At 49.4% G+C, this 26,396-nt stretch overlaps 1 protein-coding gene across 1 annotated transcript in view; it reads right to left on the reverse strand.

The window, feature by feature from the left end:
- Positions 1-26,396, reverse strand: part of MRPL3 (mitochondrial ribosomal protein L3) — a 271,984-nt gene that overhangs the window by 137,089 nt on the left and 108,499 nt on the right. The window contains exon 6 of the mRNA XM_086942066.1: positions 20,951-21,011. Coding sequence (XP_086798192.1) covers positions 20,951-21,011 — 61 coding nt within the window. The remainder of the gene's footprint in view (positions 1-20,950; positions 21,012-26,396) is intronic.

A 26,396-nucleotide genomic window follows, 5' to 3' on the forward strand; every position in this document is an offset into this window, starting at 1 on the left:
GGACAACTTGTATCCCAAACATTCCACAGTGGGCACATTCAATCTGCATTTGTCAAGGCTAAGAGTGACTCCTTTACCCTCGAACGCCTGGTGTAGACCATCAATGTGCTGCTCCCGATCAGCACCATACACTTGCATGTCTACTTGAAGGGCCATCACCCTGGATATCCCTTTGAAAATGCTCTACACAATCCTCTAGTACACTGTGGAGGCAAAAGCAAGCCCAAAAGGCATAGGTTTGAATTGGAATAGCACCTCTGGGCTGATAAATGCAGTGTAATGTCTGGAATCGGGGTGCACGTCAATCTGGCGATATGCGGATGTCATATTCAATAAACTAAACCACTTTACCCCTTTTAGTGTAGAAGTTATCGCTGTAATGTTGGGCAAGGTATATTGATCTACCCATATGTACTATTTGAGGTCGCATAAATCAAAGCACATGCGTAGAGTACCATTAACCTTTCCGGCCAGAACCACAGGAGTTACCCAGTCTGATAACTCGATCAGATGTAGTACATCTCTGAACACAATTTGTCTTGCTCCTGTTTAAACTTAGCCCACAAGGACAAAGGCACTCCACGGGCCTTAAGCACTACTGCTTGAACCCCTTCAATGAACCATTTTTTATGTTTGAAGCCTTTGAATAAACCCAGTTTATTCGTGAAAACGTCCGGATGCATGGATTCCCATGTATTCTCCTTCACTGCATGAACCTGGGTATAATCCTTCTCCAGAATAACCTGATGGGGATTTTTGGCACCCAGTATGGTACCCAAATTTCCCAGAGCATGCTACCCCAACAGACATTCATCGTCTCTCATCACTGAAACACAAACCAGCATCAAATTCACCCACTACATCTATGACTTTTCCGCCATAGCCTACTGGGCACATTGATGAACCTCTTAAGTCAATCCCCTGAGCTTGTAAAAGTTGATTCAAAACCTTTTTGCTCATAAGGGTAAACATGGATCCTGAATCTACCAAAACCTTAACGTCCACCCCATTGATGTTCAAAAAAACATACAGGTCTTCTGGATCCTTGCTTAGTTACACCACATATGTCTCCCATATGCCCCCCCAATCAATGATGGTGAAGAGCTGCTCCTCCTCCATGCAGGGGTCTTCCTCTGTGGATTGTTCTACATTGTGCACCTTTCTGGAATCTTTGCAAAACGACTTCTTGCCAGACTATCTGCAAACCCTTGCGAAATGCTCCTTTTTATAACCTTTGGCACATGTCTTATCTATGGCTGAAAACACCCTGGCATTACCAAGATGAGATGAACTAACACATATATAGTATCTCGACCGCTTGTAAGTAGACCTTTTAATACTCTTATCATTCAATCAATCAATCAATCAATCAATAAATGTATAGAGCGCGCTACTCACCCGCGAGGGTCTCAAGGCGCTGAAGGGGTGGGGGGGGATGGGGGGGCAGCTGCTACTGCTCGAATAGCCAGGTCTTGAGTTGTTTCCTGAAGGTGAGATGGTTCTGGGTCAGTCGTAGGTGTGCAGGGAGGGAGTTCCATGTCTTGGCGGTCGGGTAGGAGAAAGATCTTCCTCCGGTGGTGGTTCTGCGAATCCGTGGGACGGTGGTGAAGGCGAGGCTGGCGGAGCGGAGCTGGTGGGTGGGAGTGTAGAATGAGAGGCGGTTGTTGAGGTATTTCGGGGCCCATGTCGTAGAGTGCTTTGTCTGCATGGGTGAGGAGCCTGAACGCAATCCTCTAGCTGACGGGGAGCCAGTGCAGGTTTCTCAGGTGGGTAGATTTGTGGCTGTGGCAAGGAATGTCGAGGCGTAGTCGTGCAGAGGCATTCTGTATGCGCTGAAGTCGTTTCTGAAGTTTGGCTGAGGTTCCTGCGTAAAGGGCGTTCCCGTAGTCAAGTCGGCTGGTGACGAGGGCCTGGGTGACCGTCTTTCTGGTTTCGGTGAGGATCCACCGGAAGATGTTTCAGAGCATGCGCAGGGTTTTGAAGTATGAGATGGCGCTGACTTGTTTGGTCAACGTGAGGGAGGAGTCCAGGATGAATCCCAGGTTGCGTGCGTGGTCCGTGGGCGTCGGTGCGGCGCCCAGCGCTGTGGGCCACCAGGAGTCGTCCCAGGCGGATGGGGATTGTCCGAGGATGAGGACCTCCGTCTTGTCTGAGTTCAGTTTCAGGCGACTGAGCTTCATCCATTCCGTGACGTCTTTCATTCCTTCCTGGAGGTTGGTTTTGGCGGTGGCTGGGTCTTTGGTGAGGGAGAGTATCAGCTGGGTGTCGTCGGCGTAGGAGATGATGTTGAGGTGTGTTTGCGTGCGATGGTGGCGAGGGGGCTCATGTAGATATTGAAGAGGGTTGGGGTGAGCGAGGAGCCTTGGGGTATGCCAAAGATGATCTCGGTGGCCGCGGAACGGAGGGAGGCGGACTCTCTGGGTTCTGTTGGAGAGGAACGAGGTGATCAAGTCCAGGGCTTTTCCTTGGATCCCGGCGTTGTGGAGGCGAGTTATTAGGGTGCGGTGGCAGACGGTATCAAAGGCGGCTGAGAGGTCTAGGAGGATGAGGGCGGTTGTTTCCCCGTTGTCCATCAGGGTCCTGATGTCGTCGATGACTGCGATGAGGGCGGTCTCGGTGCTGTGGTTGGCTCGAAATGCGGACTGGGATGGGTCAAGCGAGTCGTTTGTTTCGAGGAATGTGGTCAGCTGTTTATTGACCGTCTTCTCGATGACTTTTGCCGGGAAGGGAAGAAGAGAGATGGGGCGGAAATTCTTGAGGTCTTTGGGGTCTACTGTGGGTTTTTTTAGGAGGGCGTTTATCTCTGCGTGCTTCCAGCTCTCTGGGAAGGTGGCTGACGCAAAGGAGTTGTTTATGACGTTCCAGAGGTGGGGTGCGATGGTGTCGGCTTTGTTGTAGATGTGGTGGGGGCATGGGTCCGAGGGAGAGCCAGAGTGGATGGTGTTCATGACGTGGGTGGAGTCTTCAGTGCTGATGGGGGTCCAGGCGTTGAGGGTGGTGGTGGGGGTCGTTGGTTTGGTGCCTGGAGACGGAGTCTGGGTGTCAAACCGGTTGTGTATATCTGCGATTTTGCAGTAGAAAAACGTAGCAAGGGAGTTGCAGAGGTCTTGCGACGGTGTGATATCGTTGTTGCTGGTGCTGGGGTTGGAAAGCTCTTTTACGATGCTGAAGAGTTCCTTGCTGTTGTGGATGTTGTTGTCCAGCCGCTCTTTGAACAATGTCCTTTTGGTGGTGCAGATCAGTTGGTGGTGTTCGCGAGTGGCGTTCTTGAAGGCTGTCATGTTTTCTGTCATCCGTTTGTGGTGCCAGGTTTTTTTGAGGGTAGGGCAGGATTTCTTTGAGTCTTTGAGGGCGTCGGTGAACCATGTGGTTTTCTTGTTGCCGGTCTTGCCTGGTGGGTTCTTCAGTGGAGCGAGGTCGTTGGCGCAGTTGGTGATCCACTGTGCGAGATTGTGGGCTGCGTCGTTGGCGTCAGGTGTCGGCTCGTGGGTCCTGGCTCAGTGAAGTGGTTAACTGATCTGTGCCGAATTTGCTCCAGCATCTGCGGGGGATCTGTGGTGTGTGGATGTAGTCTTCTTGAAGGTGAAATGGATGCAGCTGTGGTCGGTCCAGTGTAGTCCGGTGGAGTGGCTGAAGGAAACGTGGTTGCTGGCGGAGAAGATGGGGTCCAGCGTGTGGCCGGCGTAGTGGGTGGGGGTGTTCATCAGTTATTTGAGTCAGAGGTTGGCGAGGTTGTCGAGCAGGGTGGCGGTGTTGTTGTCGTTGTTGTTGTTCTCCAGGTTGAAGTTCAGGTCCCCTAGGTGGATGCATTCTGGTGAGGCTAGGGCATGAGGGCTGACTAAGTCGGCGATTGTTTAGCTGAATTGTGTGCGTTTGCCCGGGGTCTGTAGATGAGGGTTCCTCTGAGTGTGGTCTTGGGGTCGGTGTGGATCTGGAAGTGTAGGTGTTCAGTGGCGGAGAGTGTGTTTTTGGCGTTGGTCGTGACGCTGATGGTGTTCTTGTAGATGATGGCGATTCCTCCTCCGGTTTGGTTGACGTGGTCCTTCCGGGTAATCTTGTAGCCGTCCGGGATGGCTATGGCGATGTCGGGGGCTGAGGAGGCGTTCATCCAGGTTTCCGTGAAGAAGGCGACGTCGGGTGCTGTTGTATCGAGGGGGTCCCAGAGTTTGACGGCGTGCTTGTGGACGGAGCGAGTGTTGAGAAGGATGCACCCGAGGTGGTGGTGGTTGTTGTTGATAGGTCCGGCGGGCTGGGTGCACGTTCTGAGGCAGGTGAATTTGCAGGTTAGGCAGGTGAAGGGTACGTGGGTGCGTTTCGGGGTGGCTCGGTAGCAGGCAGCTTGTCGTCCGGTGTTGAGGGTGGCGGTGTTGTATCTCAGTCGGGGTTCCTGGCCTCTGCGGGGGCCAGGAGTTCTGGCGCTGGGCGCGGATGGGCCTGCCTTTGGCGCGCCAGCGGCGCGCCGCTGTGCGGCCTCCATATGAGGGGCAGAGGGAGCGAGGGGCAGTTGGGAGGTGGGAGCAGGGCGGCCAATGGGAGGCGAGGCCGCAGGGAGGCAGCAGCGGGAAACGGATGGCGAGGGGACAGAGAAGGAAGGGGGCACACGGGGGGGAAAACAGGCAAAAGAGGTACAAAAGGCAAAATGGACACAGAGGCAAAAGAACAATAACAATAGCAGTACAGCACCAGCAGAGACGCAGGCGGGTTGAACACGGGCGGCGGTAGCAGAGAGTCACAGGTCACACAGGGGGCTGCGTGGCGGTGAGGGGCGCGACCTGCCTGGTGACAGGGTCAAAGGTCGCCCTTTTCGTGATACATACTCTCTTTGGTCTCCTTGTACTTACTTTTGACCACTAGCACATTTTGTGATGCAGCTATAGAGGTAGACCATGAAATCTGTTCCATATAGGGCATTGTGCTTTCACTCCTGGTCGCCATATCTAAAGCATTCTACAATGTCAAATCAGGTTCAGACAACAGGGTCTTCTGTACCTTTTTTATTACTTGTTTTCTCAACCAACTGGGTCATTATCATCTCCGCTTCAAATGACTTGTACTCACATAAAAATGCCAGAATGTGTAATACACCATGGCTGGATGCAGATTGCCCCGTTAACTGTACCCTTTTGTAAAATGTGTGTCTCTCAGATGTTACATTTGTGCATGTCTTGAATAGTGAATCTAGGGTTTTGATGGCTGTGGAGTCATCATCTTCCACCCAATCTACTTCACCTTTGCGTGCAAGCCCCACCACCTTAGGAATGTGTTTTAATATATTATATTACATATACTGATTCCAGCTACATTTCTTACCTTGAAGACCTCAGCACTGACTCAACTGACAATATTTCTCTTTCTCCCTAGGAATTATTCGTGATGGCATTGCCATTACAGCTCAGTGCTTATTTAATGCCTCGGCATGGCTCCGGTTGAACGAAAAGTGAAGAAGCAGCTGTAGACACCACTGAAAAGCTATTGCTTTCAAAGGCATATGATAAGGAGAATTATTTTTGTACTCAATTTTTCTTTGGTAAATGCATGCATATGTCAACACCTCCTGTGTCACTCTTATACAGTCAACCATGGAACTTACAGCTTCTTGGATGCTGCATCACTGTCTAATCAGAAATTATTTCCCGAAACAGATTATTTTCTCTAATCAATAACAGATTCTCTTAAGGAACATCTCTTGTAGGTTGCTCTAATCAATATCAGATTCTCTTAAGAAACATTCTCATGTAGGTTGCTACTATAGTTATCTGGTGAGGAAAAACCAAACAAGCTCAATAAGGCAATGTCTAGGTTTATTAAAGATGAGGCTGCACTTCCACTATAATTGTAGATGGAAATTAGAAATGTAAGAAGAAATCAATAGAAGAGATATCAAAGGGTAGAACAAAAAGGACTCAAGAAAAAGAATGTAGTCATCTAAATATCGATTTTTGAATGCTATCTGTTGTAATGAACTAAATCCTTTTGAGCCCTACAAAGCTATACACGACAATCTCAAATCTAAAATCTTTCTTATATATCTTTTTTGTCATGGTTAGCAAAACAGTGTTACAAAAACTTTAGGCAAAGCGACATTCAATACAGTACAACTTCATAAATCTGACACCACCACACGCACTTTTCAATTCCACACCTCCCCCATACGAGTTCCCAGCAGATAGTGCCCAGCAATGGTTACTCAGGGACAGAGAGCTTACAAAACGGCTGATTATTCAATCTATCATTCGAGTCACATTCTTCTGCCAAAGCCCACTCACCTGCATCCCTACTCCACTGCTTATATGAAGGCTCCCTAGGAGAAATCCACCTGATGGCAATTCTTTTGTTGGCCAGAAGGAGACGCAGCAGTGCAAATTTGTAATACACCTTACTCCCACTCAGGCTCGGTATTAGGTATGACAAGCAGAGTAGGACCGTATGATCTATGTGTGCATCAGTCACCTCTCGAAGTCTGCGTGTAATCATGCTTCAATATACCATCAGCCCCGGACACCCCTAGGCCATACGTCTCATACCAGGAGCAAGCACCAGACCTTGTTCTATATAGAACTTGTAACCGTTTCGTCAAAAGGTAAGCTCGGTGCAAGGTGTAGAAGTCTGCCAATTTGAATCGCGCATTGTGGATACTCAACGCACTAATGCATAAGCCTTCATCCAGTCCCCGTCAGTCAAGGGCTCCACCAGGTCGCTGTCTTAGCCCTGCCTTGCCACCGTCAGGGTACCAGGCCTGTCTAACCTTAGCACTCCATGTAGTATGACGACCATCCCCCTAGTGGTGTTCCCAACCCCAAGCACCTCAAGCGTGAGTGACGTTACTGGGGTCTGTACAAATCCAGTCCAGAGGTCACTGGCTGCCTTGGTAAGTTTGGCAAACTGCAAAAATTGACCTGACCCACTACATAAGCCTCTTGTGCCTCCACAAATGTAATGCATCTCCCCCCAGGATACACCTCCCCAAAGTTTCAAAACCTCCCTCAATCCACGCCATCACTGACATGACTCGTTTGATCTGCAAAAATAGCTTCAACCACCACAGCGGCAGTTGCGTAGAGAACATGGGCCGGCGTAGTACGTGTCTTATCACCAACTCCCATGTCTGTGCGGTCTGTCACACAATGTAATGGGAGTCTTTATGTCTTTATGAGCACCCTCCATAAGACAGAAGGGCAGTTTATCAGCATCCTTCATGCCTGCCAGTAACCTTGCCTCTCTGTTAGTGCCACTTGAACATCATTGTGCAGCATGTTGTAGTTGTGCCGCCATATAATACAATTCTATGCTTGGTAAGCCTAAAACTCCTTCCTCCATGTCAAACGTAAGCATTTGGAGACCCACTCGGCCACGCCTACCGGCCCAGAACAGGGCGATCAAGAGGCTGCCTAACTTTTTAAACGTCAAGCAGCATTTTTGGGCACTGCTTGTTCTGAAGAACATATGGGCAATGGGGTGAGAACACACTTTGGTGATTGACACTCTGCCAACAACTGACAACAGTAATGCGTTCCTAAATGCCACAGAAGCCTCTAGACCAGCCGGGATTCTTCCCATGTTAGACCCATTCTGATTCTCGATCTTATGCGGCACTTGTATACCCATATAACAGAGCACACTCTTATTAAATATGTAAAAATAAGAATTCACGAAGTGTTTAAAGTTGTTAGAAACTGTGCATGAACGCTGGGCCGAGGACTAGGTTCATCAGACAAAGACATGGAGTGGGACTACTCCTTCAACCTACAAGATTTGCAGAAAGGTGACAATAAGCATCAAATAAGCAGAGATGACAAATTGTCAATTCTTTGTAGTTTTTCTTTTATAATGAGAACCTGGCCCAAGGAAATTATTGTGCTTTGCAGCAGAAACAGACTAATATATATATATATATATATATATATATATATATATATATACATACATATATATATATATATATATATACACATATATATATATATATATATATATATATATATATATATATATATATATATATATATATATATATATATATATATATATTTTTTTTGTTTGGCACAAAGATATTAAGTGTGCCCAGACTCTCAGGGTGTTGAGCACAGGATGGGATTTGGACCTGGTCTCCAGGTTACCGGCTCTAGCCAATAAGCCACAGCCCATATTGGAGCACCACCAGATGGAGAAATATCCATTTGGGCTAATTGTTCTTTGGAATGACTAACAGGACCCTTTTAGGTCTCACCTAAAGATAGCTTCAAGGAACTGTGCGCTTTCTCTTTTCCCCCTCTCTCTCAGCTATTTTCGCCGATGGGAACATCTGAATAGTAGTGGCCTATTATCATTTCACATTTATATTCAGAATGTCCCTTTGCACAACCCAAACCATAAAAGTGCACAAAGTCACACTGCCCCGCCACATTTCCCACCCCCAATCTTGGAGCTCTGTGCTCCTCCACTCACTGCCCGAGTCTCACTCTGGTGCGTCTCCGTCCGCTCCCTGATCCACTCTTTTAATTCAATTTTTTCAAGGGCCTGGCTGCAAAGTGCTATTGGCCCTCTCGACTGTCATTTATGGGCTTCCAGGTACTTTTTTCATTTTTACTTTACCAGTCTAACGTGGCAATCCACTTTGTTGAAATGGTAAAGTAAAATATGCCAATATTACAACTGCATTATTTTCATCTTACCATTCCAAAATGGCCACCGGGTGTGCACATGTATGCATGAACACAGCAACGCATTATGTTTCTATTGGCGCTCCCATAGCGTGCAAGCATCTTGGTGCAGATGTGCCAAAACAAACAAGAACTGGCAAAGCAAATGTAAAAAATCATCTTTAAAGGCAAGACTTGGTGGCTTAGCCAAAGGCTATTTATTGATTAGTTTAATGCAAGGGGAGGTGAGACAGGTAAGAAATGAAAACCCAAACGATGGAAAAAACAATCCTCTTTTTTAAATAAGGAACTTTTGAAACCACAGCGAGTAAATAAATCTTTGAAAAAGTATTAAGGGCAACAGAACAATTGATGTGCTCATAAGGGAACATTCACATGCCATTTCATGGAATGATACACAAGCTTCAGGATGCAGAAAAACAACTGCTATAGAGCCATCAAATTCATTAATTCGATGGCCGATTCCCTTTGATCGATGACGCAGGTAGTGTTAGAAAGATGAAGTATAAAACAAATCCATTTCACGTTAACTGGGTGGCTGTCGCCAACTGACAACACATTGCTTATAAAATTAGGCATTCCTTTTCTTGCAGCTCACATACATGCCCTGGAGCACAGCGCAGACAATGCCAAACAGCAGCACATGGCCTTATTGATGAATATTGTTTAGAATATGTATTTGTACTTCACATGATCTGATGGCATCACTGACTCACAGGCATCTTGAGAGACCTCAAAACAAGCACTGTACTCAACGTAGTTTTCGCAGTTTAGAATCTCAGTTACTCTTTTTTGATTCGTGATACCAGTGGCCTTAGAGGTTACCCTGTTAGCAACTCACTAAAGAAACTCTTCAGCATTGTATCTTACAAAAGAACCACATATGTTGGTGCCTAGTGCTGCTATAATGGACATTCATTTGTCTGCCACTGCTAAGGCTAATGCTGCACGTGAATGACAATAAAACTCTTCTATCTGTAGCTCTTTCCTTAAATGCAGTCCTACTCAATGATCCATTCATTATATATGGGCTAAAAGACCCTCTGCTGCATATTATAAGCACACTACAAGTGAGGGGTTCTGTGTCCATTTAGAAAAAGGATGTTGAAGGCCAAGTTATTTTAAAACGTTATGGAACTCCGAAGCGATTTGCGATGTCCTTATAACGGAGGAAATATCCATTACAACACAGTCATTACAATGCACTACCTTTACAACGCACCTGTTACAACGCAACTGCCTTTACATCGCATGCCATTTCAACGCATGTTACTACATCGCATGCCCTTACAACGCATCCCATTACAACGCATTATAAGGTAAGTAATGGGTATTTCTTAGTTTTAGGGTGTGTATGGGTTTTGGGGTACATGGGAATAGTAATTTTTACCCCTACACTATCCAACACTTTCCCTACTGTTGCACTCACTGGAGTGGGAATAGTAATTTGTACCCTTACACTATCCAACACTTACTCTACTGTTGCCCTTAAAGTATTATGCGTTGTAATGGTATGCATTGTAATGGATTGCATTGTAAAGGTAGTTTTAAAAAATGCATTGTAATGGCATGCGTTGTTAAATCATGCGATGTAAAAACCACATTGTAAAAGCATGCTTTGTAATGGTTTGGTTGTAACGTCATATATTCTTTAACTCATGGGAGAGATTATGTAGGTCTTAAAATACGTGGCCACACGATCACCCATGCCACAAACCACTTAAATATGTGGTGCCGTGCTACTGCATATAAACACGATATTATAGTTGTAGACAAGAAGCATAAAAGCGGAATCTGTTGTGTGAAATTAAACACGCAAAAAAGTAGTTAGTAATTTGTTGCAAAAAACATTTTAGAATCGGTTTAAAGTTAATTAGGTTTAAAAACAAAAAGAATGCAGCTCAGAATAGTAGTAATATGCAGGGATTCTTTTTTGTAATGAGCTATACTGTGTAAAAAACTATTATTGTTACCAAAGATCTCTCCTTTGTACTGATCACTGTTCATTTTAGAAAAACACATCATAAGCAAGAAAGTGTTTAACCTGCATGTATATGATGCTCTGTGATCTGCCTTTCACCTCGACTGCTGGCTCTAGCAGCAGGGTTTAGAATGTCACAAGTCAAGTGTAATAGGTCATTACAGTTGAAAAGCTACATCATGTTTTTATTTCAGGTGCCTAGAGGCAACACAACTGATTGTTATAATTAAATTGGAGACAGATTTGAATACTGTAATTGCAGTTTTCCATGTATTATTTGTTCAAATATTGTTGTTTTGGGTTATATTTATAATAATAGTTTAGGAACTTTTACAATAATTCTGAAATATTTCCACAATATGTCTGTAAAAAAAAAAAAGAGCAGAAATATTTTCAAGTGGGTCTGCTCCGTGTTCATACATGTAAAGTTATTGCTAAGTGCTCAGCACATAGATGCCTGTAATCCAGTTTCATAGATGAAGGCTGGCACGCTTACCGTTTTTGAACCCTCCTTGCTGAGCATGAGCAGAAGAATTCTTGGTTGGGCACCATCTTTATGTAGAAAAATCTACTTACCATTGGCATTGATTTTCTGCTGGATACTCTACTTGCGGAACTGCTCTTAGATTTAGTTTTTTTGTCTTCCCAGCAGGGCAGTTATGTACATGCAGAAGTACACATCTGAAAGACTGGTTACTAAACATTCCCTTTCAAGTTAACTAACGGCAGGGAATTGTTCCCTATACCAAAAGCAGGACTCAAGGTGGAAACACTGTGTGGCTCTTAACAATAGTGTGTCTCCATTCACCGAGGGGTGACTTGTGAGAAGTTCCTTCAGTGATACAACTCCATTTCCACAAATTTTGGTGCCTCTGTTTAGATTCACACTCTTCAATGTCTCTTCCCACAATAAACAACTCCACCCCAAGAATGATTTGCTTCACTTCGTTAATGGGAGTACACATAGGAGAGTGAATTGTACTTCCATTAGGGAGAAGTGAAAATGGAAAAATTCTCTCTCAAAATCTAGAAGAACTTCAATATTTATAACTATGGTTATATATATGACAATGATTTCACTATCTGAAAGAAACACGTTAGTGTTAGATTCCTTACCTTAGAATATCCCCAGGCGTCAGTCTGGATCCGGAAACTTTTGCGTAGCAGTACCCCTGCGCGTCGGTAGGCGTCGTCTGCAGGCGTCCCCTGCGGCTCCGCGTCCGTCGTCGGCGTCGTGCACCGTGATGACGTCGCTGGAGTATATAGACGCCGCCTCCGCGCGCTGACGTCAGTTCTTCTTTTTTCCGCGCCAGTGGACGCAGATCTGAAGAGCAGTACTCCGGTCTTTGACCAAGTTTTTCGAAGTTATTTCTCACCTTGTGCCTGATAGGATGCCTGGGTTCAAGCACTGTGATGACTGTGAGCGCACGATGTCGGTCACAGACCATCACCGCCTCTGTCTCCGGTGTCTGGGCCCCGACCACGACGTGGACTCCTGCGTCGACTGCCGGGCCCTCACCAACAAGGCTAGGCGGGAGCGGTCCCGCAAGCTACTGGAGCTCCGGGTGTCGGCCCCACGTCGGGACCGGGAGCGGTCCCGGTCCGGCCGGAGGTCGAGAGAGCGTTCGAGGGAGCGATCGCGGAGCCGCGCCGAGCGTTCCGGAAGTCGACACCACTCGTCAGGCTCGTCAGGTAGGAAGCACAAGAAGTCGGGGCGTCGTCATCGTACCCCCGACTCCCCCCGACGCTCGCGCGATGCGGCCGGGGGCTCGGGTGACCCCAACCCCGCGGCTCCGCGAGAGTCGCCGGCGCGGCCTGCCTCATACCCTCCGGTCCCTGGGCACGGTGCGACGCCTGAGGAGATCGAGGCGTTCCTCATGGCCATGAGGGCGCTCGGTTCTCCGACGGGGCCTACGGTGCCTTCGGGCCCAGTGCTACCGTCTGGGGGCCCTGGCGGTTCGGGTGTCCCTGCCACGGCGCCGTCGGGTGCTCCGGCCCCGGCGCCGCCGACGGCTCCGACCCCGGCGCCGCAAGGGCCTTCGGGATCGGCGCCGGCTGGTCTTCCGGCCTCCCCGGCGCCGTTGCCATCGGGGTTACCCCCGACGCCGCCCCCGCGCGGCGCCGATTCTCCGGTGCCGGCTTCGGCCGGCGGCGGGGTTCCGGCGCCGGCTCCGGGCGGTGCCGTCCCCTTACCTTCCCCGACGCCGGTCCCGGCGCCGATGGGGCCCATGAACCCCGAGGTGCCGGTCTACATCGTTGACTCCGAATACGGAGAAGATGAAGAGTTCGGTGAAGGTTGGGAGGGGTCCGAGGACCCTCTGTCACGCGAGTGCCAGTATGACCCGGACTGGACAGGTGACTTGGGGGATGCCAGTGGTCTGGACGACTCTCCTAACCCTGGTTTGATCTCTCCTCCTTCCGTGGCATCGGTGGAGGGAGCTGCATATTCTGTGGTGCTGATGAGGGCTGCCAAGGCCTTACACCTTGAGCTCCCCGTCGCGGCCGTGAGGCCTAACATCCTAACCGAGGTCTTCAAACCGCAGTCATGCCCACAGGAGCCACTGCTGCCGTTTAATGAAGCCTTGTCAGACGTTCTGTTGGGCACTTGGTCCAGGCCCGCTTCAGGTCCGCCTGTTGATCGGAACGTGGCCAGGCGCCACCGTCCTTGTCCGGACAACCCCAAGTTCTTGTCTACCCACCCCACTCCTGAGAGTCTGGTGATCCAGGCCTCGACCTCCCAGTCCGCATTCCCGTCGGCCCCGCCCGACCGGGAATCCAAGAGGTATGACCAATTTGGCAAGAAGGTCTTCTCGTCCATTAGTTTGGGCCTGCGGTCTTGCAACACCGCTTGCCTCTTGGGCCGCTACACCCACTCTGTGTGGGATACGGTCGCGGAACTGCTGCCAGAATGCCCCATGGAGGTGCGGGCAAAACTCGGTCAGGCTGTGGCTGAGGGCCGAGATGCAGCGAAATATTCGATACGGTGTGGTCTTGATACGACCGACTCGCTGGGCAGAGCTATGTCAACGACAGTGGCGATTCGTCGCCACGCCTGGCTGAGATCCGCCAATTTTTCGGCAGACGTCCAAAATACCTTGATGGACATGCCGTTCGATGGCTGTCACCTCTTCGGTGACAAGGCGGACCACGCGCTGGAACGCTTCAAGGACTCCAGGGTCACGGCCAAGACCTTGGGTCTCTCGACCCAGCGTCAGCAAACGGGTTCGTTTCGTCCCTTTCGTGGCCAAGGAAGGGGCGCCCCCACACGTGCTGCCAGCCACGCGCCGCAACAATCCTTTCAACGCGGTGGCGGCCGTGGAAACCGCCGTGGTGGCGGTCGGGGACAACGGCGGGGTCAGACCACACCTTCCCCCGCAGCATCTACCCCAAAATCCTCCTAGTCCGTGCTTTCGGCCCCATGTGACGCCAGTGGGTGGCAGGGTTCGCCATCACCACTCTCACTGGCGCACGATCACTTCGGACAGGTGGGTGCTGCAAATCGTCCGAAGGGGCTACTCCCTCCCCTTCGAGACCTCTCCTCCAGCCATGCCACCGCAGAACCACCGTGTGTCGGGGGACCACTTGACACTTCTGCAGGAGGAAGTTACGGCCCTCTTGGCCAAGGGGGCCATCGAGCGCGTTCCTGGGCCAGAAGTAGCGCGTGGTTGTTATTCCCACTACTTTCTGGTGCCCAAGAAGGACAAGGGGGGCCTACGTCCTATCTTGGATCTAAGGAACGTCAACGGCTTCCTCCGGAAGGAGAAGTTCAAGATGTTGACGTTAGCTCAGGTCTTGGCTGCTCTAGACCCACAAGACTGGATGGTAGCGTTGGACTTGCAGGACGCCTATTTTCACATCCCCGTCCTGCCGGCCCACCGGCGTTACCTGCGATTCACGGTAGGCCAGGAGCATTTTCAGTTTATCGTGCTTCCCTTCGGCCTTACAAGCGCCCCACGGGTGTTCACAAAGGTGATGGCGGTGGTCGCAGCCCATCTGCACAGGTTGGGGGTTTCAGTCTTCCCCTACCTAGACGACTGGTTGTTGAAGGCGGGCTCGCCCCAGACAGTCGTCCACCACCTTCAGATGACGGCAGACCTCTTGCACGACCTGGGGTTCTCCATCAATGTGCCGAAATCACACCTGTGTCCCTCTCAGAAGCTCCTTTTCATCGGAGCGGTTCTGGACTCGGCGCAGTTTCGGGTTTATCCTCCGGAACGGCGGGTTCGGGATATTCAGGCTTTGATTCCCATCTTTCAGCCGCTATCCCGGGTTTCGGTCAGGTTGACGCTGCGGCTGCTGGGACTGATGGCTTCCTGCATCCTTCTGGTGCATCACGCTCGGTGGCGGATGCGGGCTCTGCAGTGGGACCTGAAGTTTCAGTGGGCCCAGCATCAGGGCAACTTGTCCGACCACGTCTTGATCTAGGAGGGCACTGCGAGACAACTGCAGTGGTGGCTTACGGACCGCGATTGGGTCAGGGGCAAGTCCCTCTCCCTTCCCCAACCGGAGCACGTTGTCGTGACGGACGCGTCCCTCCAGGGCTGGGGTGGCCATTTGGGAGAGGCAGAGATCAGAGGCATCTGGTCTCCGGCGGAGTCCCGGCTCCATATCAATCTGTTGGAGCTGCGGGCGATTCGTCTGGCACTGAAGGCATTCCTCCCCTTTGTCAACGGGAGTGTAGTGCAGGTGTTCACCGACAACACCACCGCCATGTGGTGCTGCAACAAACAGGGCGGTGTGGGGTCGTGGACCCTTTGCCAGGAGGCTCTGCGCCTCTGGCAATGGCTGGAACGTCAGGGCGTGACTCTGACGGTTCAACACCTGGCTGGTTCTCTGAACGCCAGGGCGGACGAACTCAGCCGTCGGTGCTCGATGGATCACGAATGGCGTCTGAACTCGGACGTGGCGCAAGGCATCTTTCTGCAATGGGGAGAGCCTTGGTTAGATCTATTCGCCACCGAAGAGAACGCGCAATGTCATCAGTTCTGCGCGTTGGAGTTTCCAAGACGGCACTCGCACGGCGACGCCTTTCGGCGCGAGTGGAGTTGCGGTCTGTTATACGCCTTTCCGCCTATACCACTTCTGCCCAGAGTGCTGAAGAAGATCAGGCGCGACCGGGCCCAAGTTATCCTTGTGGCTCCGGACTGGGCTCGAAGATACTGGTATCCCGAGCTACTTAGCATGTCAGTCGGTCCCCCGATCCGCCTGCCCCTTCAGGAGGACCTTCTGTCGCAGCAGCAGGGGACGGTCCTCCACCCGAACCTGTCCAGTCTCCACCTCCATGCTTGGAGATTGAGCGGCGGCAGTTGAGGCCATTTGACTTGCCTCCTGAAGTCTGTGATGTTATTCTGGCAGCCAGGCGTCCCTCCACTAAGTCGGTATACGCCTGTCGGTGGAACAGATTTGTGGCATGGTGCACAGCAAAGGCTGTGGATCCTCTTTCTGCCCCTCTTTCGGAGGTTCTTCTGTTTCTTCTTTCTCTTGCCCAGCAGGGCTCTGCTCTGGCCACTATCAAGGGCTACCTTTCTGCCCTTTCAGCCTTTTTAAGGCTTCCTGATCAGCCTTCTTTGTTCAAATCCCCGATTGTAACTCGATTCTTGAAAGGCATCACTCACATGTTTCCACCTGTTCCGTTTGTGATGCCTCAGTGGGATTTGAACCTGGTTCTAACTTTTCTGATGTGTGCTCCCTTTGAGCCCCTTCATTCTTGCCCTCTCCGTCTCCTGACTTTAAAGACGGCTTTCCTGGTTGCCATCACCTCTGCCAGGAGAGTGAGTGAGCTCCAGGCTCTTTCTGTCCAACCTCCTTTCCTGTCCATTCATCCTGACAAGGTGGTTCTGAGGACTAGACCTTCTTTCCTGCCCAAGGTTGTTTCGGCCTTTCACATCGGGCAGTCCATCACCCTCCCTTCCTTCTTCCCGCCTCCGCATCCTTCAAAGGATGAAGAGCGGCTCCATCGTCTGGACCCAAAACGTGCGCTTTCATTTTACATGGATCGCACACGCCAGTTCCGGGTGGATGACCAACTGTTTGTTGGCTACGTGGGTGCGAAGAAGGGACGGGCGGTCTGTAAACGAACCATCTCTCGATATGTCGTCCTCTGCATCAAAGCGTGCTACTCTTTGGCTCGGAAGGAGCCTCCTGTTGGGCTGAGGGCCCATTCCACTCGGGCCACAGCGGCTACCACTGCCCTGGGCCGGGGAGTCCCCTTGCAGGACATTTGCCAAGCGGCTACGTGGGCCTCGCTGCACACCTTTGCGAGGCACTACTGCCTGGACAGTCAAGTCCGGAGGGATGGCTTCTTTGGCCGTTCTGTCCTCCAGGACTTTCTGGTGTAGTATTGTATTGGTTCGCAGACCCACCACCGGGGTTGGTATTGCTGGGGTATGTATTCTAAGGTAAGGAATCTAACACTAACGTGTTTCTTTCAGATGAACAAGTTACTTACCTTCGGTAACGATATATCTGTAAGAAACATTAGTTAGTGTTAGATTCCTTACCGAACCCACCCATCCTCCCCGTTCTGCGAACTGATACCTAGGGTTAAGGACATCCCTTTCAGGGCCCTAGTTTCAAATGGCACCAGTGTTGGTTCTCTCATGGCTCTGCGTCTCCTGGCGCGGAAATGCTGTGTGCAAAGAACTGACGTCAGCGCGCGGAGGCGGCGTCTATATACTCCAGCGACGTCATCACGGCGCACGACGCCGACGACGGACGCGGAGCCGCAGGGGACGCCTGCAGACGACGCCTACCGACGCGCAGGGGTACTGCTACGCAAAAGTTTCCGGATCCAGACTGACGCCTGGGGATATTCTAAGGTAAGGAATCTAACACTAACTAATGTTTCTTACAGATATATCGTTACCGAAGGTAAGTAACTTGTTCTTTTCAGCAAGAACACCAGTGGCGACTGCTCCATTAGGACGGAGAAGTGCCTCCCCGCCACCACCACTACATAAAACGATAGTAAACCGTGTTTTAAACCAGTTTTATTTTGATCCCCTGGATCCGCCTCCAGGACTCTGATGAAACTAAGAGACGGGCCCAGGGGATGACACTTCTGATGGGTTATTGGTGGGCACTCCATTCATAGCGCATGAGGTGTTTGGCCAGCCGTCTCAGGCCAACCAAACCCCTCATGCACAGTGATGCGCTCTCAAGCCTCAGCTGCGTTGTTGGTGTTGGAGAGAGAAGGCATAGGCTTCCAATCTGCCTGGGACGCAAGCTGCCGACGCTTAGGCCAATCCGGAAGCTGCTCTCATGCGAGAGCAGTTTCAGGATTGGCGCCTGGCCAGGCTGGAGTTGTGCCCAGCCCCAGAGCCAAAAGCAGGAAGATCCGATGCGTGGGAGACTGATATATATATATATATATTTTTTTTTTAATTGTGACCAAAGCCTCCCCACCTCCCTCCTCCTGCCCGAACTCCACTTTGGCACAAGACAGGACGCCACTGGAGAACACTATTATAGTTGCACATTGAGAGAAATGATTTCCAACCAAATGTCCAGTTAGCATCCCGTGGACGACGGAGAGAAGCACGATTGGTAGTCAACAGATTTCTTAATATTTTTTAGCCCATGGCTGCCTCTTGAGTAGCATGTATCCACATAAAGCAATGATTATTAAATGTATAACCAATCAAAGGACCTTGGAAGTGATCCCAAACATGCCCACTACAGAAAGATTAACAATGAAAGTCAAGAATGCTGCTTTCTTTGGATTTGAGCTTGCATTTAAGAGTGCAATATCTTGTGAACCACCAAATACCGCAGTTGCATATACTGAACAATCCAGCTGGAAGCACTCTTCTTCTTGATAGGACTGGCCACGTTTTGAGGAGATAAAGTCACAAAGAGATGCTGTGTTCTTCTGAACCTATTGGTTTTGTCCATGATATACCTCAGAGCTCTTCTAGTAACAAGTGTGTGCAGTGCTGTGTCTGCTGAAGATAGTAGAACAGGGACAAAAAAGCAATGTGCTAATCTAACTGAAGGATTAGGACTACCTTGAGAATGAATCAATCGTATGTCGGTTGTAATAATTCTGATCCTATGTATTTGAAGATACAACTATTTCACAGTAAGAAAAGTTTAGCAACCTATGACAATATGATTAAGCAAGCGAACGTCAAGGGTTTAATGGTCCAGTGGGCAATTAAATCAAAAGGAGGATCTATCAGTTGAGTAAGTACAGTGTTTAGGTTCCAGGTGGTTGGCCAGGTGCAGCATGTTTACTCCAGTAGCTTAAGGCCCTATGAAAAGCATGCATAATGTGGGACATTGAAAGGGAAAAGGCAATCCCACCTCTTTAAATACACTGGCAGTGCTTCCAAATGTACTCAAATGGAGGACGAATTGAAATGAGCAATAATCACATGGAGTGCATGCTACAACATGTATGCCCTGTCTGAAGGCTGGGACTGCTTATTTATGATTCTGTTCACACCACAATACTTCTAAGTCTGGCAGTGGTATTACCTCCTTCTCCGTACGGGGAGCACAATTATGGATTTGGGCTTTGCTAAGGCAAGAATCATGCAAGTTTACCTTGAATTAATGGTGGTAGCTAACAGATGACTTAGTGACACACTGACCTAGCATCAGAACATACGTTCTCCACAACGTTGTTGACAGCAGATGACTAAAAACCATACCAGCACAAGAACTGGAAATAATCCATTACAGTAGAATGATAGAAATCATAACAAACATCCATCTCTCAATCCCTTTCCATGCATATCTATAGATACACAACTTAAGCAACACAATAACAGTATGCCCACAGTTTCAGACAAAGCCTCAAAACACTATACAACCCACACCCTCCTAACGGTAGACAATAATGCCATTGGATGAAGCATTCCATCTCTCACTCCTTTTGGCTGCACTACACTCTTGAGTGCAGTGATACATGACACAATAACGCCACCACTTTTATCTTCACGCAATACACCACAACACACTACAAACTCATTCCTTCCCAACCAGGCACAGAATGTCTCCCAAAGTGTTCTAGCCCTTCATCAGTGGTATGAAGAAATGTATAAAGGCAACCAGATCCAAATAAAGGTTGCTTCCATTTAGCTGAGAAGCTGCTTATAGTGGTTGCCCTGTGTTCCATTAAAAATGGCAACATAGGAGTGCAGGAGATTCAAGCTGCCAGGAGCCGAGCTTCAAAGTTCAGCGACTTGGAATCCAGGTGAGTTGCCCATCACGGACTAATATGGATGTGCTAGGAGCTTCCAGTGTGGTCGCTGCATCACGTTCAGTAAGAATGAAAATCATGGTTGCTGGGTGAAATCAAGAAAAGTGTCATGACGGGGTTGCTGAATTCCATTAAAACGATTTGCTTATAAATTCATAAAAACAAAGCGAATAACAGCAGCAGCAGATTCCAAAAGGAGTCTTCAAATGACTATTGAACCTGCAACCAAGCAACATCATCATCTCTTAATTCAACACCTGGCATCTCAAGGCCCATAGGCAGTAGAAGTGGCCTGTTTGGAACCCATCCAAGCTTAAGTGTTTGTGAAATCATGAAGCAGCTATTCCAGGTGTACATATAGAAGAGGCAGGGTACAGTCCATGTTTCATGTAGGTTCTTTTATTCAGCAAGCTCAGAGGTGGAAGTTCATTCAACTGCTACCCAAGCACTTTGGGCACTCGCTCATAATCAAATTCCGTTGACCAGAGCAACACAGAGAGAAGTCACGAAACACAAGATACCAAACATTTACACATCAACAGGAAGAACAGAATACACTGGGTACCACATCAAAACAAAAGGAAACAAAACATATACTCCTTAATGCTACACGTTATCTAACCTTACAACTCAAGAACTCATGTAGTACATAAAGTATTAATAAAAAAAGATGGACTCTTAGCATAACAAAGCACATAATACAACCAAGCCTACAAAATATGTGATCTGGGTTCCGAATGATAAAATCTCTTTATAATATAAAGAAGTAGGTCCGGTAACCATTGGGCCGAAATGGCGTATTGCCTTGTTGCTGTCGAAGTGACACTGTACACTAACAAGTCTAAGGGCAGAATCCTGCAGTTGTCATAGCAAACTGAACCCTAAACTATGTGACAAATAAAACACTGATCACTAGATAGCCATTTTACAAATATTTGGTCCCCTGCATTTTTTTAAAATAAATTTAAAAGACATGCTTTCAAAGTGTGACAAAACTAAATATTTTACGGAAGGAGAACATATACAGTGACTAACATTGGAAAATGAGTTGCTGGGAAACAAAGTAGGACATTTTAGTAGGAGAATATAAAGAAATTGACCTACGTTTTTGCAGTGATATCCACAAACTGTCCTGGACGGAAGTGGGCAGCATAAAGCGGAGTACCTTGAAGACAAAAAGAAGTTGAATTCGAGCTTGCTGCGAGTGGGTTATGTTTCTCAAATATATACACCAAACAGATCATTCCTCTGAAAGCTTTCAGCATTGTAGATTTGCAAATGGCTACTGCCCTTGAAGGCGTATTCAGTCATTTACAGCGCAAGGTAAAAGAAAAACACCAAAATGAAGACGCTAGTATATTCCCCTTCTAAAAGCATAATTCTGCATTCGATTTTGCAAAGGTTCGGAAATTGAGTACCTCTAAATTCAGGAACCACAATACCTCCTACTTACAGAACACAGGCAAGGCAAAACTGTTTTATTACCTACTATACTAAAGGTAATTCAGTAATTTGATCATTCCGTCACTAGCTCCATGAAATCCATTTTCTTATCGAGTGGGAGCCTTCAAAAGATCCCCCTGCAGATCATTAACAATCTGGATCTCTCAATTCAAGATTTCAAAAGCGGAACATATAAAACACTTTGGTAAATGTGGAGTAAGAATGATGGTCGCAGTTTGGAAAGGATGCCAAGCCTAATGGACTACAAGTCATAGATTTGTTCAGCTTTTATGAGTATTCATGAATACCCTATGTAAGTAAAACCTCATTCTTCTCACATAAACAAACGTCCACCACTGCACTTTATTGGGAAATTGATTACAAGGCAAATTATAATAAATGCTCGAGATGCAGGCGATGCCAAAAAGATATGTGGCGCAGCACTGCAAGGACAAATCCAACTCCTGCTGCAAAACTTAACTGTGCTGAGTACTTCACAGGATGCTCCTCAAATGACTTTCTTCGACATACCAGAAAAGGAAGACCACAAAGTGCACTAGCTCTTTTGAAGTAGCAATGAATCCATTCACTCACTGAACACATTCCTTACTTGGGGCAGGTGAGTGTGACCTGTCCCAGGACACCCCCGCGCCGCACGACCACCAGCTGTGTGTGTGCCCCTCGCCCTCTGCCACCCGCAGCCTCGCTGGGACTACCTCTCTGCTCCCAGACCCTCCGCAGTATTTCTCGAGCGTGGGTTGTGCGAGTTTTGTGAATTCCCTGTCTAACATTGGTTATTTCCTCCATTAACTGCTTTATTTGCCTTTTTGTATTGTGCCACTGCCAGGCTTCGTTGCTGTTGCTGTGTCTGTCCCCCCTGTGCCCGCCCCGCTCCCCGCCGCCATCCAAAGCGGCCACGCCCCCTATTGTTTTTGTGCCCTCCCCGCTCCCGCCTCGCAGCTGCTCCTCCCTCCCTCCCACTTCGCCATAAATGGCGACCGCGCATACGCGCAGCGGTCAAGCGCAGCGGGTGCGCCGATTGTGCGCCGAAGGCGCGCCAAAGGTAAGCCCGTCTGCGCCCGTCCGCGCCTGGACCGCGCCCAGTGCCAGGACCCTTGGCCCCCACCGACGCAAGACGACCCGACAGATCTACGACGCCGCCGCCCTCAACGCACTCAATACCGGCCGGAACCCCGCCTGCTGCCGGGCCGCCCCGAAACTCTTCCACGGACCCTTCACCTGCAAGTTTACCTGCCTCCGAACATGCACCGCGCCCGCCAAGCCAATTCCCAGCAACGACCTCAAGTGCATCCTGCTCAACACCCGCTCCGTCCACAGACACACCGTCGAACTCTGGAACCTCCTCGACACAACATCACCTGACGTCGCCTTCCTCACTGAAACATGGATGAACGCCTCCTCAGCCCCTGACATCGCCATCGCCATCCCGGATGGATACAAGATCGTCAGGAAGGACCGCGTCAACCAGACCGGAGGAGGCATCGCCATCATCCACAAGAACACCATCCGCATCACAACCGACTCCAACGACACCTTCGCCGCCGCCGAGCACCTCCACTTCCAGATTCACACAGACCCAAAGACGACCCTCAGAGGCACCCTCATCTACAGACCCCTGGGACCACGCACACAATTCAGCGAAGACATCAAGGACTTCATCAGCCCACACGCCCTCCGCTCCGCCGACTAAATCCTCCAAGGGGACCTCAACTTCCACCTGGAGAACAACAAGGACCGCAACACCGTCACCCTGCTCGACAACCTCGGACTCAAGCAACTGGTCAACACCCCCACCCACTACGCCGGCCACACGCTTGACCCCGTCTTCTCATCCAGCAAGCACATCACCTTCAGCCACTCCACCGGACTCCACTTGACCGACCACAGCTGCGTCCACTTCAGCTTCAGAAAAACCACCACCCACCACCACCGCAACAGGTTCCTCACAGGAGATGGAGCAAGATCACCGCCGACCAGCTCACCTCCTCCCTCAGCCAGAACCCTCCTGCCAGTACATCGGACCCCAACGAAGCAGCCCGCAACTTCACGCAATGGCTGACCGCCTGCGCCGACAACCTCGCACCACTGAAGAACCCCCCCAGCAAACCCAGAAGCAAGATGGCCCCCTGGTTCACTGACGAACTCAAGGACTCCAAGAAGACTTGCCGCACCCTTGAGAAAGACTGGCTCCTCGACCGGACCACGGACAACATGACCGCCCTCAAACACGCGACCCGCAAGCACCACCAGCTCATCCGCACCACCAAGAAGAAATCACTGAAGGATCGACTGGACACCAACGCCCACGACAACAAGGAACTCTTCAGCATCTTCAAGGAGTTCTCCAACCCCAGCACCGGCAACAACAACCATTTCCATTTTTTTTTCTCCATTTTATTTCACTTGTATAGCGCGTAAATCACCCGAAGGTCTCAGAGAGCTGGCAGCTGACAAGGATCCTTAAAACTCAATAGATTCAGGGGGTCGGGGGCTCGATAAGATAGAGATTAAAAAGGCAGGTTTTTAGTAGTTTTCTGAATTTGACATGATCTGGCTCTTCTCTCAGTGGGATGGAGAGGGAATTCCATGCTTCTGGGGCGGTTTTGCTGAAAGCTCTGTCTCCGTTTCTGACTGTTCGGACTCTGGGAACGGAGAGAAAGGCTTTACTGGAGGAGCGTAGTGTCCTGTTTGGGATATGAGCTTTGAGATTCTGTTCAAGATAAGCAGGTCCATGTCCATTTACTGCCTTATGGACTAGGCAGCAGAGCTTGAACTTTATACGCTTTTGTACGGGGAGCCAGTGCAGTGATCTGAGACATGCTGCTGAGGGGGTGCGGGGAGGTAGATCTAATACCAGCCTTGCGGCTGTGTTTTGAAGGACCTGTAATCGGTTCAGTAGTGTTTGGTTGATGGCCGAGAACAGGGCGTTCCCATAGTCCATCCTGTTGACAACAAGTCCCTGGACTAGGGGCATGCGTGCTGAGAGTGGGATCCATTTAAAGATCTTCCTCAGGCTACGCATCTGGCCATAGCTACTTCCCACTGTTTTTTTTATGTGCTCAGACATGGTAAGCTTGTGGTCTAGAATTACTCCCAGGTTCCTGACGTATGGCTTACGGACTGGGCAGGCGCCAAGGGAGTCTGGCCACCAGTCCGATGACCAGATCTGGTCAGCTTTGCCAAAGAGCATGACTTCGGTCTTCCCTGCGTTCATCATCAGGTAGTTTCTAGTCATCCATTCTTGTATATTAGTCATACAGTTTTTGAACCTATTTTTTACGTCATCATGGTTTTGGCTGATGGTGACGAGGATCGGAGTGTCGTCAGCATAGGATATAGTCCCAAAACCATTTTCTCTGATGATCTTGGCCAAGGGGGAAACATAAACGTTAAAAAGGGTCGGGCTTAGAATAGATCCCTGCGGGACACCTTTATCATTATTGTTGGAGATAGAGGTGTGGGGGCCTAGTTGGACCCTTGATCGCCTGTTTCCAAGGTAACTTGATATCCATTTGAGAGCGTTTCCTTCTACACCAATCTCGGCAAGACGCTCTAACAGAACGCGATGCGAGATGGTGTCGAAGGCCGCAGATAGGTCCAATAGTATCAGGATGGCTGATTTTTTGAGTCCAAGGACAGCCTTATGTTGTCCACGATCTCCAACAGGGCCGTTTCAGTGCTGTGGCATGCCCTGAAACCGGATTGAGATGGATCAAGGAGTTTATTAGACTCCAAGTGGGCAATAAGCTGTTTGTGGATTAGGGTCTCCATGACTTTCCTAAAGAGTGGTAAAAGGGAGATGGGCCTATAGTTTACAAATTGATCTGGGTCAGCTGTGGGTTTTTTCAGTATGGGCCTAATTATAGCTTCCTTCCAGTGGTTGGGGACAACACAATGCTGTATTGATTGGTTGAAAATGTTGGTCAAGGTGGGGATCAGAACTGGGGAGATTTTGGATATGACTTGTGGCGAGGCAGGGTCTCCCGGTGCTCCAGATTTCATTTTCAGCAGAGTTTGGTTCACATCTTTTTCGGTCAGGAGTGAAAACTGTTTCAGCGTGTTAGCGTGGGTATCGAGGGAGTTTTGCCTTGTGGTATGAGGGGTGCTGGCCTCATCCTCTGTCGTTGGTTGGGGAAACCGTTTGTGAATTTCGTTTATTTTCTCATGAAAGTAGGAGGCTACGGATTCCACCCAGTTCTTGGAATCAGGGGGTGCCGGCTGTGTGCCTGGGGGTGTAGTGAACTCCTTAACTATATTAAACAGTTCTCGTTGAGAGTTTGCTGCTAGGGTGATCCTATTGCCTAGGTAGACTTTTTTGGCCTCGGCAATGTCCTTCATGTACTGCCTATGAGCCGCTTTATATATTTCCCTGTCTTGGGCGCTTTTTGTCTGTCGCCATTTTCGCTCTGCCATCCTAGTGGAATATTTTATTTGCTTAAGCTCTGGCGTAAACCAGGGAGAATTATTTCTAGGAGGCTTAGTGGTGCGCATAGGTGCTATATCATCTAGCGCAGTGGTGATAGCCGATTCAAATTCCATGGCGGCTAGACTAGGATTGGTACATTGGGAAATTGGAGGAGGGGAAAAGGATTTACTAAAAGCTGGCATGGTGATTTTATTCCATGGTCTGCTTTTTTTCATCTTGCCTGGGCGGGTCGCCGGGATCTGAGATCCATTTATTGCGAATTCTATGATAGAATGGTCCGTCTAGAAAACGGAATCACTCAACATCACCCCTTCACAAGACCTCTGCGACGCCCTCGCCTCTTTCTTCCACCGCAAGATTGCCGACATCCACAACAGCTTCGACACACCATCCTCGCACCCTACCTTCGAACCAACGCACCCCACTGCCACCCTCCGCACCTGGACCGCAGTGACCACCGAAGACACAGCCCGCACAATGAACACCATCCACTCCGGATCTCCGACTGACCCCTGCCCCCACCACATCTTCAACAAGGCCGACTCCACCATCGCACCCCAACTCCGAGACGTCATCAACACCTCCTTCAACACCGCCACCTTCCCGGAGAGCTGGAAGCATGCCAAGCTCAGCGCCCTACTGAAGAAACCAACAGCGGAC

This window comes from Lissotriton vulgaris, chromosome 10 (assembly GCF_964263255.1).
Source record: "Lissotriton vulgaris chromosome 10, aLisVul1.2, whole genome shotgun sequence".
NCBI classification, from domain to species: Eukaryota; Metazoa; Chordata; class Amphibia; order Caudata; family Salamandridae; genus Lissotriton; species Lissotriton vulgaris.